Source organism: Oncorhynchus kisutch, linkage group LG5 (assembly GCF_002021735.2).
Source record: "Oncorhynchus kisutch isolate 150728-3 linkage group LG5, Okis_V2, whole genome shotgun sequence".
NCBI lineage: Eukaryota > Metazoa > Chordata > Actinopteri > Salmoniformes > Salmonidae > Oncorhynchus > Oncorhynchus kisutch.
The window spans coordinates 12,892,584-12,906,633 of NC_034178.2; the positions used below are offsets into that span (position 1 = coordinate 12,892,584).

Sequence of the window (14,050 nt, forward strand, 5' to 3'; positions counted from 1 at the left end):
CCTGACAGGTGTGGCATATCAAGAAGCTGATTAAAACAGCATGATCATTACATGGGTGCACCTTGCACTGGGGACAATAAGAGGCCATTATAAAATGTGCAGTTTTGTCACAGAAAACAATGCCGCAGATCACCCGGACAGTAATTCTGTCTGTAATAAAACTCATTCTGATTGGCTGGGCCTGGCTCCCCAGTGGTTGGGCCTATGCCCTCCCAGCCCCACCCATGGCTGTGCCCCTGCCCAGTCAAGTGAAGTCCATAGATTAGGGCCTAATGGATTTATTTCACTTGATTGATTTCTTATATGAACTGTTACTCAGTAAAATCATTGTAATTGTTGTGCTTGTATTTTTTTTCAGTATAATATAGCCAGCACCTTATACACAGGCCCCACTCCCAGTGTCCAGCCTGGCCATTCCACTGCCCCAGAGATTGTCCTACAAAGATGCACATGGTAGGGTTGTTCTCTGAGCCTATTTCCACTTTAATTAGAACTGCTAGCCCATTTTGCAAAATATGAACATTTTGCCTATTACGATCAAAGAGACAGTCCACCATATCTCCCTGCATGCTGATGATATCTTACTCTATTTGTCCGATGTCTCTAATTCTACAGTGCATTCGGAAAGAATTCTGACCCCTTGACTTTTTCCACATTTTGCTACATTACAGCCTTTTTCTCAAATTGATTACAATTTTTTCCCCACATCAATCTACACACAATACCTCACAATGAAAAAGCAAACCGGTTTTTAGAAATGTGTGCAAATTTATGAAAAATAAACACAGAAATACCTTATTTACATGAGTATTCAGACCATTTGATATGTGATTCGAAATTGAGCTCAGGTGCATCCTGTTTGCATTGATCATTCTTGAGATGTTTCTACAACTTGATTGGTGTCCACCTATGGTCAATTCTATTGATTGTACATGATTTGGAAAGGCACACACCTGTCTATACAGTGCCTTGCAAAACTATTCAGCCCCTTTGGCGTTTTTCCTATTTTAATTCATTACAAACTGTAATTTAAATGCATTTTAATTTGGACTTCATGTAATGGACATACACAAAGTAGTCCACATTTGTGAAGTGAAATGAAAAAAATAACTTAAAAAAAAATATATATATACAGTGCCTTGCGAAAGTATTCGGCCCCCTTGAACTTTGCGACCTTTTGCCACATTTCAGGCTTCAAACATAAAGATATAAAACTGTATTTTTTTTGTGAAGAATCAACAACAAGTGGGACACAATCATGAAGTGGAACATCCCAAAGAGCACTGTGCAAGCGATAATATTGAAATGGAAGGAGTATCAGACCACTGCAAATCTACCAAGACCTGGCCGTCCCTCTAAACTTTCAGCTCATACAAGGAGAAGACTGATCAGAGATGCAGCCAAGAGGCCTATGATCACTCTGGATGAACTGCAGAGATCTACAGCTGAGGTGGGAGACTCTGTCCATAGGACAACAATCAGTCGTATATTGCACAAATCTGACCTTTATGGAAGAGTGGCAAGAAGAAAGCCATTTCTTAAAGATATCCATAAAATGTGTCGTTTAAAGTTTGCCACAAGCCACCTGAGAGACACACCAAACATGTGGAAGAAGGTGCTCTGGTCAGATGAAACCAAAATTGAACTTTTTGGCAACAATGCAAAACGTTATGTTTGGCGTAAAAGCAACACAGCTCATCACCCTGAACACAGCATCCCCACTGTCAAACATGGTGGTGGCAGCATCATGATTTGGGCCTGCTTTTCTTCAGCAGGGACAGGGAAGATGGTTAAAATTGATGGGAAGATGGATGGAGCCAAATACAGGACCATTCTGGAGGAAACCTGATGGAGTCTGCAAAAGACCTGAGACTGGGACGGAGATTTGTCTTCCAACAAGACAATGATCCAAAACATAAAGCAAAATCTACAATGGAATGGTTCAAAAATAAACATATCCAGGTGTTAGAATGGCCAAGTTAAAGTCCATACCTGAATCCAATCGAGAATCTGTGGAAAGAACTGAAAACTGCTGTTCACAAATGCTCTCCATCCAACCTCACTGAGCTCGAGCTGTTTTGCAAGGAGGAATGGGAAAAAATGTCAGTCTCTCGATGTGCAAAACTGATAGAGACATACCCCAAGCGACTTACAGCTGTAATCGCAGCAAAAGGTGGCGCTACAAAGTATTAACTTAAGGGGGCTGAATAATTTTGCACGCCCAATTTTTCAGTTTTTGATTTGTTAAAAAAGTTTGAAATATCCAATAAATGTCATTCCACTTCATGATTGTGTCCCACTTGTTGTTGATTCTTCACAAAAAAATAACGTTTTATATCTTTATGATTGAAGCCTGAAATGTGGCAAAAGGTTGCAAAGTTCAAGGGGGCTTTCGCAAGGCACTGTATATAAAAAAATGGAAAAGTGGTGCGTGCATATGTATTCACACCACTTTAATATGAAGCCACTAAATAAGATCTAGTGGAACCAATTACCTTCAGAAGTCACATAATTATGTTAAATAAAGTAAACCTGTGTGCAATCTAAGTGTCACATGATCTGAGTATATACAGTTGAAGTCAGAAGTTTACATACACCTTAGCCAAATACATTTAAACTCAGTTTTTCATAATTCCTTCAGAAGTTGCTTCAATATAGCCACAATTTTTCTGCCTCATGATGCCATCTATTTTGTGAGGTGCACCAGTCCCTCCTGCAGCAAAGCACCCCCACAACATGATGCTGCCCACCCCCTTGTTTCACGGTTGGGATGGTGTTCTTCGGATTGCAAGCATCCTCCTTTTTCATCCAAACATAAGGATGGTCATTATGGTCAAACAGTTATATTTTTGTTTCATCAGACCAGAGGATATTTCTCCAAAAAGTACGATCTTTGTCCCCATGTGCAGTTGCAAACCGTAGTCTGGCATCTTAATGGTGATTTTGGAGCAGTGGATTCTTTCTTGCTGAGCGGCCTTTCAGGTTATGTCATTATAGGACTTGTTTTACTGTGGATATAGATACTTTTGAACCGGTTTCCTCCAGCATCTTCACAAGGTCCTTTGCTGTTGTTCTGGGATTGATTTGCACTTTTTGCACCAAAGTACATTCATCTCTAGGAGACAGAACGCGTCTTCTTCCTGAGCGGTATGACAGCTGCATGGTTCAATGGTGTTTATACTTGTGTACGATTGTCTGTACAGATGGTGGTACCTTCAGGCATTTGGAAATTGATCCCAAGGATGAACCAGACTTGTGGAGGTCTACAATTTTTTTTCTGAGGTGTCGGCTGATTTCTTTTCATTTCCCATGATGTCAAGCAAAGATGCACAGAGTTTGAAGGTAGGCCTTTAAAATACATCCACAGGTACACCTCCAATTGTCTCAAATTATGTCAATTAGAAGAAGAAGCTTCTAAAGCCATGACATCATTTTCTGGAATTTTCCAAGCTGTTTAAAGGCACAGTCAACTTAGTGTATGTAAACTTCTGACCCACTGGAATTGTGATACAGTGAATTGTAATTGATATAATCTGTCTAAACAATTGTTGGAAAAATGACTTGTATCATGCACAAAGTAGATGTCCTAACCGACTTGCCAAAAATATAGGTTGTTAATAAGAAATTTGTGGAGTGGTTGAAAAATGAGTTTTAATGACTCCAACATAAGTGTATGTAAACTTCCGACTTCAACTGTATACACCTGTTCTAAAAGGCCCCAGAGTCACCACCAAGATAGCGGCACTATGAAGACCAAGGAGCTCTCCAAACAGGTCAGGGACAAAGTTATGGAGAAGTACAAATCAGGGTTGGGGTATAAAAAAAATCTCATTAACTTTGAACATCCCATGGAGCACCATTATATCCTTTATTAAAAAATGGAAAGAATATGGCACCACAACAAACCTGCCAAGAGAGGGCCGCCCACCAAAACTCACAGACCAGGCAAGGAGGGCATTCATCAGAGAGGCAACAAAGAGACAGAAGATAACCCTGAAGGAGTTGGAAAGCTGCACAGCGGAGAATGGAATATCTGTCCATAGGACCACTTAAAGTTGTACACTCCACGGAGCTGGGCTTTATGGAAGAGTGGCCAGAAGAAAGCCATTGCTTAACGTTTGGTATTTGCCAAAAGGCATGTGGGAGACTCCCCAAGCATATGAAAGAAGGTACTCTGGTTAGATGAGACTAGAATTGAGCTTTATGGCCATCAAGGAAAACGCTACGTCTGGCGCAAACCCAACACCTCCCATCACCAGGAGAACACCATCCCCACAGTGAAGCATGACGGTGGCAGTATCATGCTGTGGGGATGTTTTCATCGGCAGGGACTGGGAAACTGGTCAGAATTGAAGGAATGATAGATGGCGCTAAATACAGGGAAAATCTTGAGGGACACCTGTTTCAGTCTTCCAGAGATTTGAAACTGGGATGGAGGTTCACCTTCCAGCAGGACAATGACCCTAAGCATACTGCTAAAGCAACACTCGAGTGGTTTAAGGGGAAACATTTAAATGTCTTGGAATGGCCTAGTCAAAGCCCAGACCTCAATCCAATTGAGAATCTCTGGTATAACTTAAAGATTGCTGTACACCAGCAGAAATGATCCAACTTGAAGGAGCTGGAGCAGTTTTGCCTCAAAGAATGGGCAAAAATCCAAGTGGCTAGATGTGCCAAGCATATAGAGACTTACCAAGAGATTGCAGCTGTAATTGCTGCAAAAGGTGGCTCTACAAAGTATTGACTTTGGGTGGGATGAATAGTTATGCACTCTCAAGTTCTCTGTTTTTATTTCTTGTTAGTTTCACAGTAACAAATATTTTGCAGCTTCAAAGTGGTAGGCATGTTGTGTCAATAAAATGATTACAACCCCTCTCCCCCCAAAATCAATTTTAATTCCAGGCTGTAAGGCAACAAAATAGGAAAAATACCAAGGGGGTGAATACTTTCTCAAGCCATCGGCGGAGAATGGCCTTGGTCAGGGAAGGGACCAAGAACCCAATGGTCACTCTTATGAAGCTCCAGAATTCCTCTGCTGAGATGGGAGAAGGACAACCATCTCTGCAGCACTCCACCAATCAGGCCTTTATGGTAGAGTGTCCAGATGGAAGCCAATCCTCAGTAAAAGGGACATGACAGCCCACTTGGTGTTTGCCAAAAGGCACCTTAAGACTCCCAGACCATGAGAAACAAGATTCTCTGGTCTGATGAAACCAAGATTGAACTCTTTGGCCTGAATGCCAAGTGTCACGTCTGAAGGAAGCCTGGCACCATCCCTACAGTGAAGCATGGTGATGGCAGCATGATGCTGTGGGAAAGGTTTTCAGTGTCAAGGACTGAGAGACTAGTCAAGATCGAGGCAAAGATGAACGGGACAAAGTACAGAGAGATCCTTGATGAAAACCTGCTCCAGAGTGCTCAGGACCTCAGACTAGGGCAAAGGTTCACCTTTCAACAGGACAGCAACCCTAAGCACACAGCCAAGAAAATGCAGGAGTGGTTTTGGGACAAATCTCTGAATGTCCTTGAGTGGCCCAGCCAGAGCCCAGACTTGAATCCGATCGAACATCTCTGGAGAGAGATGAAAATAGCTAACAGAGCTTGAGAGGATCTGCAGAGAAGAATGGGAGAAACTCCCAAATACAGATGTGCCAAGCTTGCAGTGTCATACCCAAGAAGACTCAAGACTGTAATTGCTGCCAAAGGTGCTTCAACAAATACCAAGTAAAGGGCCTGAATACTCATGTGATATTTCAGTTTTACATTTTTTATAAATGTTCTAAAAACCTGTTTTTGCTTTGTCATTATGGGGTATTGTGTGTAGATTGATGAGGAATAAAAACTATTTAATACATTTTAGAATAATGCTGATACGTAACAATGTGGAAAAAGTCAAGGGGTCTGAATTATTTCCGAATGCACTGTATATCACACGTACTTGACCTCTATAAAATAATTTGTCTCCTTCTCTGGCTATAAAATGATCTAAATGCCTCTAACCCCACAGCCAAACAAGTCACATCACCCTCTTTACCTATCACTTTAGAAAATAAGGGATTTACATAACTAGGCATTTCAAATCGATCCAATTTAAAAGTCATGGTTCATGAGAATTTCCGTGCAACATTGGCGAAAATAAAGATCCAAGTACAGTAGATGTTTTCTCCACTTCGTGTTACTCTTTAAGAAAGAGTTTTGCTTACTCAAATAAATGTACTCCCCAGTATTAATTCACTTCCTCCCACAACTTCACTCTTTAAGGACATAGGTATGCACTACTTGACCAAAAGTATGTGGACACCTGCTCGTCGAACATCTAAATTCCAAAATCATTGGCATTAATTTGGAGTTGGTCCCCCCTTTGCTGCTATAAACAGCCTCCACTGAGCACGAGGGCATTGTCATGCTGAAACAGGAAAGGGCCTTCCCCAAACTGTTGCCGCAAAATTGGAAGCACAGAATCGTCTAGAATGTCATTGTATGCTGTATCGCTAAGATTTCCTCTCACTGGAACTAAGGGGCCTAGCCCAAACCTTGAAAAACAGCCCCAGACCATTATTCCTCCTCCACCAAACTTTACAGTTGGCACTGTGCATTCTGGCAGGTAGCATTCTCCTGGCATCCTCCAAACCCAGATTCGTCCGTCAGACTGCCAGATGGTGAAGCGCGATTCATCACTCCAGAGAACGCATTTCCACTGCTCCAGAGTCCAATGGCGACAAGCTTCACACCACTCCAGCCGACGCCTGGCATTGGGCATGGTGATCTTAGGCTTTTGTGCAGCTGCTCGGCCATGCAAACCCATTTCATGAAGCTCCTGACAAACAGTTATTGCGCTGACGTTGGTTCCGGAGGCAGTTGGAACTCGGTAGTGAGTTTTGCAACCGAAGACAGACCATTTTTACACGCTACGCACTTCAGCACTCAGCGGTCCCATTCTGTGAGCTTGTGTGGCCTACCAGTTTGTGGCTGAGCCGTTGTTGCTCCTAGACATTTCCGTTTCACAATAACAGCACTTACAGTTGACAGGGACGGCTCTAACAGGGCAGAAAATTGACTGACTAGTTGGAAAGGTGGCATCCTATGAAGGTGTCACGTTTAAAGTCACTGAGCTCTTCTGTAAGGCTATTCTAGTGCCAATGTTTGTGTACGGAGATTGCATGGCTGTGGGCTCGATTTTATACATCTGTCAGTAATGGAAATAGCCAAATCCACTCATTTGTAGGGGTGTCCACATACTTCTTTTTCGAATAGGAAACGTCCTAGAATTAGTCTCTCCACTTTGCAAAGCCCCAAAAAATGTTGAAGGGCTCGCTCTAGCCAACATAAACTCTACTATTGGGCATTTCAGCTGTCACTGAGTATTTGGCTTGAAGTGCCTTTGCGGAAAATAGAGGAGGCCAAGTCTCACCCAATTAGAATTCAGGACCTTCCTTCTTCTGCGATAAATCAAAATACTGCCTCATCTTTTATGGGATCTATTGCAAAAAACACAGACTGTTTTGGTACCAAATTAATAATTACCCGGGCACAACTTGTAATTTTCATGAGATATCTCCTATTTGCAATAACAATTTTATTTTATCAGGCTCTATGCCCTTTAACTTCCCTCCCTCCAAGGTAATCATGTTTTGAAGGATATCTTCAACCTGTAAGGGTTTCGTTCAAGATCAGAAAAAGTAATATTCCCTCCCTGCTTATTTCGCTTTTTAAAACATTTATTTTTATTTTTTACTTTTAATTTTTTATATTTTTTATCTCAGACTCCATACAGCGTTGAAAACCTACAGGACCAAAAACCAGGGTACCACTCTTTATTGAACTAATTGATGCAATAAATGTACCCAATCTGAGGTGGGTAATTATATGCATGAGGTTTTGGAGCTGTGTACCAGTGAAGAAGACTCTTTGGGTTCATGTTGAATAACATTTAAAATATTAACAAGGCAGGAACGTACCTGCAAGGCCCATCCCTCCTCTTGCTTGGTTGTAAAACCCTAGCATTTCGCTATCTTATCAACAGAGGCGGATTGTTATGGCTGCAATAACAGCAGGCAAAAAAACTATTCTAACATGCTGACCACACCGCTCGCGTCGCATGCCCTCGCGTTGCAAAATAAATGTACACATACATGTTACTCAATCATTGCACCCATACTGCTCGTGCCAAGAAGCGTCTGCGTTGCCAAGTGCTAAAATAGAAGTCAGTTCTATTTGTGATTCTGAACACGGTGCAAGTCCTGCCTCTCCCGTCTCCTCATTGGTTTATAGAAGCAGATACCCACATGCCCTCTCCTCATTGGTTATACCCACGTGGGTGGTTGAAATATGAACTGAGGTCGGTCATCATGGTAATGCTATGAAAGTTAGATGCCAATCGCCATATAAAGTCCAAAGAAGAAAAAGCCTGAAGGGAGGAGAGATTACTAGAAACGGTTGACTTTGGAATAGAGGACCTTGTGCATTTCAGGTAAAATAATAACATTTATATCCCATAGGACAAATTAGCTAGCAACTGCAAGCCAGATAGCTATATTGCCATAAATGTTTAATGTTTTTTGACCTGTCCCCAAATAAATATAATTGGTTCAAAGTTTGTTTTGATATTTCAACCTGCGTGTCGTGATCGCGTACGGTGTGGTCTGGGCATGGTGTAAGGAATTGGTTTGAACTGGGTATTGCCCTTTGCAGATTTTGGTTGCTTATGTATTTGGACATTACACAGCTGGAAAGAGCCACTGCCAGACTGTGTGGGTCCAAGCCCGAAACTCTGGTCAATTGGTCACATGCTATGCTATGTCCCACTTGCATTTAACAACAATGTTTGGTCTTGCGGATGGGAGATAGCATTGTCCTTCTCTGTCTTTTTAAACCATTTGTTTTCCTATGTGGCTCTGGGTTGGTAGCCTTTGAGAATAACATTTGAATAGACTGATTGAAACATATTTGTCTTGAATCGGTTTTGTTCTTTTTCATTTGTATGTTTTTGTTCTGGGTTTACATCTTGTTGGTTTGTTTTCCTCCTGGACATATTAGTATGTATTGTATCTTGAAACTGTAATTGTGTAGGGCATGCAAGAAAATCAAAACAACTTTTGTTCACAACAAAAAAGTCAAGCACCACCATAGATGAATGGAGACATTAGTGATCAAACCTGAGTTAGTAAAGTAGCCTATCTTTGATAGAACGTGCACGGCTCGCCTTGCTCCCTCCGACTGTCAAACAAACTGCGAGATTTTGGGATTTCTTTTCGTGAAAGTATCACAAAGTACTATAATGAGTAATATGACGCATTACTTTCCACAAAAAGTAATATATTACCTTTTCAAGTAACTAATCCCAACACTGTTAATATGTAACAGATGAATATGTTAATTCCAATCCATTTTTTTTTTATAGAGGTGCTGACTGAGGGTAAACTGTATAAATAATAAAGAAAGCCGCACACTAAATGATGCTCCCAACAATTTAACGGTTACAGCCAAATTGTTGGGAGCATATTTAGAGTGTGATTTAACAGATAAAATACACAACATTCAGATACAGTAATAACAATTATTACATTAAGTAATAACCCAAACACCTCTAGCCCACTCAAACCCTTTACTTACTATGATTCCGCTATTTGAATTGTTTGGAGCATGTTTAGAGTGTATACGGTCTAATATAACTCGGCTTTCAGCCAATCAGCATTCAGGACTTGAACCACCCAGTTTATAATAAGTAATACCCCTCCACCTCTAGCCCAGTCAAACCCTTTACTTACTATGATTCCGCTATTTGACTTGGTGATACTTCTGTCTACGATGTCTTTGTAAAACATTCCACCTGGGTTAAACTGTGTGGCCCAGACAAACTTGTGTCGGTGAAAGAGAGCGTCCATCCCAATGATTTTAGCATTGTCCTCGATGCGAGCATGCAGCTTCTGTCCGTGGCTCTGCTTAAACGGATAGACAAAACTTCGGATTTCAGTGTCATTAGCAATGTAGAGCACTTGATCCTCTGGTCCTGCCCGTTGAGTTCATGAAGGTAGAAGAAAAAACACAAAGGAAATAATATAAATGAAAAGAGTGTACATTCCATGTTACAATACAATAAGCATATTGAACGTAGCTTCTACACACCTAGCATATTACAACCAAAACCGATCGTAGCAATCAGAAGAATTGTGATGCATAATTGTTCAAGCCTAGAATTTTGATGTGATGTGTGAATATCAAATTGTCATGCGCTTGGTTATGTACTGTATGTGTAATCAAAATAGTAATGGTAAGCTCTTACCTTTGGTTATACATTCACCATCGATTTCTTTAAAGTTACGGTCACATGTGCATTTGAAGGATCCTTTGGTATTGGTGCAGTAGTGAGAACACATGCCAAACTGAAGGCATTCATTGATCTCTGAGAAATAGATAAAGAATAAAGGGTTATAATTCCCATAAAGCCGTAAATGATTAAAAGAGGTTCCGTCACAACGCTGTCTGAGCTCTGTCCTTGAATATAAAAGAGATAACCTCTTAGGAGTAGTACGAATTCTATCTTTGACAGTTCATATCTAAAACCAGCCCAACACATTTATCAAAAAGAAAGAACAGGCAGAGTAGATACGCTACACATTGCCATTGTCCAGTGGTCAGGAGCTATCAGAGCTTTTCTGCCGTGTCAACGACAGACCTGACGCAATGGCGCATGTACCGTAAAGTGGGGCCTTCTTGCCGTCTGCTCTCTATTTGAACGGCAACTTAACAGTTCAAACTCTTAGCGGCAAATGAATGCAAAATAAAAACCACGAGACGGAGAAGATAAAAAAGTGGCGCCACCGCTGTGCTGTACCTTCACACTGCCTCGTCGTCTGGCTCCTCTGAAAGCCAGCCTTGCACTGACAGAGGGAATCGGCTCCTGTATTATTGCAGAATGCGTCATCTCCACATAGACCCACTCTCTCTCCACATAGCCCTTCCTTGGAAACCACTGTATAACATATGGACATCACAATAACGCATCACATATGGTGTAAGTTGGATGCTGTTTGTGCACTCTTAGAAAAAAGGGTTCCAAAAGGGTTCTTCGGCTGTCCCCATAGAAGAACCTTTATTGGTTCCAGGTAAAACCGTTTTTTGGTTTCTACATGGAACCCAAAAGGGTTCTATCTGGAACCAATAAGGGTTCTTCAAAAGGGTTCTCCTATGGGGACCCTTTCATATATTTTTCTCTCGAAGAGTGTGCATTGATTAATAAACTGAAAGTGTAACATGGTGATTTGAATAATAAAAACATCCATTAGCACAGTCAGTACACCACTTTTCTCTCTCATTCAGCTTTTGTAAATAGAGTACTCTACGTGCTGGGAATAAACATGCCCTGAGTGCACAGATGTTGTTAGAGCTGACAGTGCCCAAAATGCATGATTTTATGCATTTCAGTTATGTTTTTAGTTCCGGATGTTCGATCCAGGAGAGAGCATTTATTTGGAAGATTATGTGGGACTTATCCTGCCTTCCTTCCTTCCTTACTTATACAATATTTCTTGGGAGTACTGAGACTGAACCTGAACTGAACTGAGACAGATAGCGAGAGACAGACAGACAGACAGACATAGAGAGAGAGACAGATATATACAGAGGGGGAGAGACAGAGACAGAGACAGATACAGAAAGCGAGGGAGAGAGAGAGTGAGAGAGAGAGCGAGACAGAAAGCGAGGGAGAGAGAGAGCGAGGGAGAGAGCGAGGGAGAAAGCGCGAGAGTGAGCGTGCGAGAGAGCGAGAGAGTGAGCGTGCGAGAGAGTGAGGGAGAGAGTGCGAGAGAGTGAGGGAGAGAGTGCGAGAGAGTGAGCGTGCGAGAGAGAGAGCGTGTGAGAGAGCGAGAGAGTGAGTGCGAGAGAGCGAGTACGAGAGAGCGAGAGAGAGCGAGTGCGTGAGAGCGAGGGAGAGAGAGCGAGCGAGGGAGAGAGAGCGAGGGAGAGAGAGAGAGCGAGGGAGAGATTGAGGGAGAGAGTGAGCGTGCGAGAGAGTGAGGGAGAAAGCGCAAGAGTGAGCATGCGAGAGAGCGAGAGAGTGAGCGTGCGAGAGAGTGAGGGAGAGAGTGCGAGAGAGTGAGCGTGTGAGAGAGAGAGCGTGTGAGAGAGCGAGAGAGTGAGTGCGAGAGAGCGAGTACGAGAGAGCGAGAGAGAGTGCGTGAGAGCGAGGGAGAAAGCACGAGAGTGAGCGTGCGAGAGAGCGAGAGAGTGAGCGTGCGAGAGAGTGAGGGAGAGAGTGCGAGAGAGTGAGCGTGCGAGAGAGAGAGCGTGTGAGAGAGAGAGCGTGTGAGAGAGTGAGTGCGAGAGAGTGAGTGCGAGAGAGCGAGTACGAGAGAGCGAGAGAGAGCGAGTGCATGAGAGCGAGGGAGAGAGAGCGAGGGAGAGAGAGCGAGGGAGAGAGAGCGAGGGAGAGAGAGCGAGGGAGAGATTGAGGGAGAGAGTGAGCGTGCGAGAGAGCGAGGGAGAAAGCGCGAGAGTGAGCGTGCGAGAGAGTGAGAGAGTGAGTGTGCGAGAGAGTGAGGGAGAGAGTGCGAGAGAGTGAGCGTGCGAGAGAGAGAGCGTGTGAGAGAGCGAGAGATTGAGTGCGAGAGAGCGAGTACGAGAGAGCGAGAGAGAGCGAGTGCGTGAGAGCGAGGGAGAGAGAGCGAGGGAGAGAGAGCGAGGGAGAGAGAGCGAGGGAGTGAGGGAGAGAGAGAGGGAGAGAGTGCGAGGGAGAGGGAGAGAGTGCGAGGGAGAGAGTGTGCGAGAGAGCGAGGGAGAAAGCACGAGAGAGTGAGCGTGCGAGAGAGCGATAGATTGAGCGTGCGAGAGAGTGAGCGTGCGAGCGTGCGTGCGAGTGCGAGAGAGCGAGCGTGGGAGAGAGAGCGAGTGAGCGAGCGCGAGAGTGCAAGAGAGCGAGCGAGCAGGAGAGAGAGAGCGAGCGGGAGAGAGAGCGAGCGAGCAGGAGAGCGAGCAAGCGGGAGAGAGAGCGAGCGGGAGAGAGAGCGAGCGAGCAGGAGAGAGAGCGAGCGAGAGAGCGAGCGGGAGAGTGAGCGAGCGGGAGAGTAAGCGGGAGAGTGAGCGAGCGGGAGAGAGAGCGGGAGAGAGAGCGGGAGAGTGAGCGAGCGGGAGAGAGAGCGAGCGAGCAGGAGAGAGAGCGAGCGAGCGAGCGAGCGAGCGAGAGAGTGAAAGAGCGAGAGAGCGAAAGAGAGCGAGAGCGAAAGAGAGAGCGAGAGAGAGCGAGAGCCTGCGAGAGCCTGCGAGAGAGAGAGAGAGCGCGAGAGAGTGTGAGAGAGAGCGAGCGCGATAAAGAGAGAGACAAAGACAGATTGAGATCGGATATTTTGAAAGAGAGATACAAAGGTCAACAAAAGGTCAACATCGAAGAGCGAGGGACTTTAGAAGCCACGTACCACCTTTACAGTGGAGTTCATCCGAGCCCCCGTCTCCACAGTCATCGAAGAGGTCACACTGCAGCTCCTGCGCGACGCAGCGATGGTTACTGCAGGTGAACTCCACCTTACCACAGGGCCTTGGGGTCCGCATCACATCTTCTGATCCAGGATACAGGACAAGCCAGGGGGAGAAGGAGAATGTAACAGCCATGGGGCCAAAGATAGAACAGGCATGTTTCAACACCATAGCGAGGCTATTGCTATCTCCAGCTTTCATTTTTTACAACAACGATGGACGTGTGTGTGTGTGTGTGTACAGGACTCCACTGTAAAATAGATATTGGTCTTAATGGGACTCCCTGCTAAAATAAAGGTGAAATAAAACAGACAAAACACAGGAGCTTTGTGATTCTGGGTTTTTGTGATCATCTGAATGATTAAGTTCAAAAAGTTAGCAGACATGATTGGACTCACCACAATCGTCTTCATCGGAGTTGTCCCCACAGTCGTCGATTCCGTTGCACACCTGCTCCGAGCGCAGACACACCCTGTCGTTCCGACAGCGGTAGGGTCTGCTCGGTGGACACGGCAGTTTAGCACACATGTCAGAGTCTTCATCAGAGTTATCTCCACAGTCGTCCTCTCCATCACACACCCAG

General features: G+C 44.0%; 1 protein-coding gene across 1 annotated transcript in view; it reads right to left on the reverse strand.

Moving 5' to 3' along the window:
* The window catches only part of LOC109890436 (low-density lipoprotein receptor-related protein 1B), a 179,818-nt gene that overhangs the window by 26,738 nt on the left and 139,030 nt on the right, over positions 1 to 14,050 (reverse strand). Inside the window, exons 71-75 of the mRNA XM_031823860.1 lie at positions 13,866 to 14,050; positions 13,413 to 13,550; positions 10,835 to 10,972; positions 10,283 to 10,402; positions 9,768 to 10,009 (exon numbers count right to left, since the gene is read on the reverse strand). The exon at positions 13,866 to 14,050 is cut by the window's right edge and continues 61 nt beyond it. Of these exons, the coding sequence (XP_031679720.1) occupies positions 9,768 to 10,009; positions 10,283 to 10,402; positions 10,835 to 10,972; positions 13,413 to 13,550; positions 13,866 to 14,050 (823 nt within the window). The remainder of the gene's footprint in view (positions 1 to 9,767; positions 10,010 to 10,282; positions 10,403 to 10,834; positions 10,973 to 13,412; positions 13,551 to 13,865) is intronic.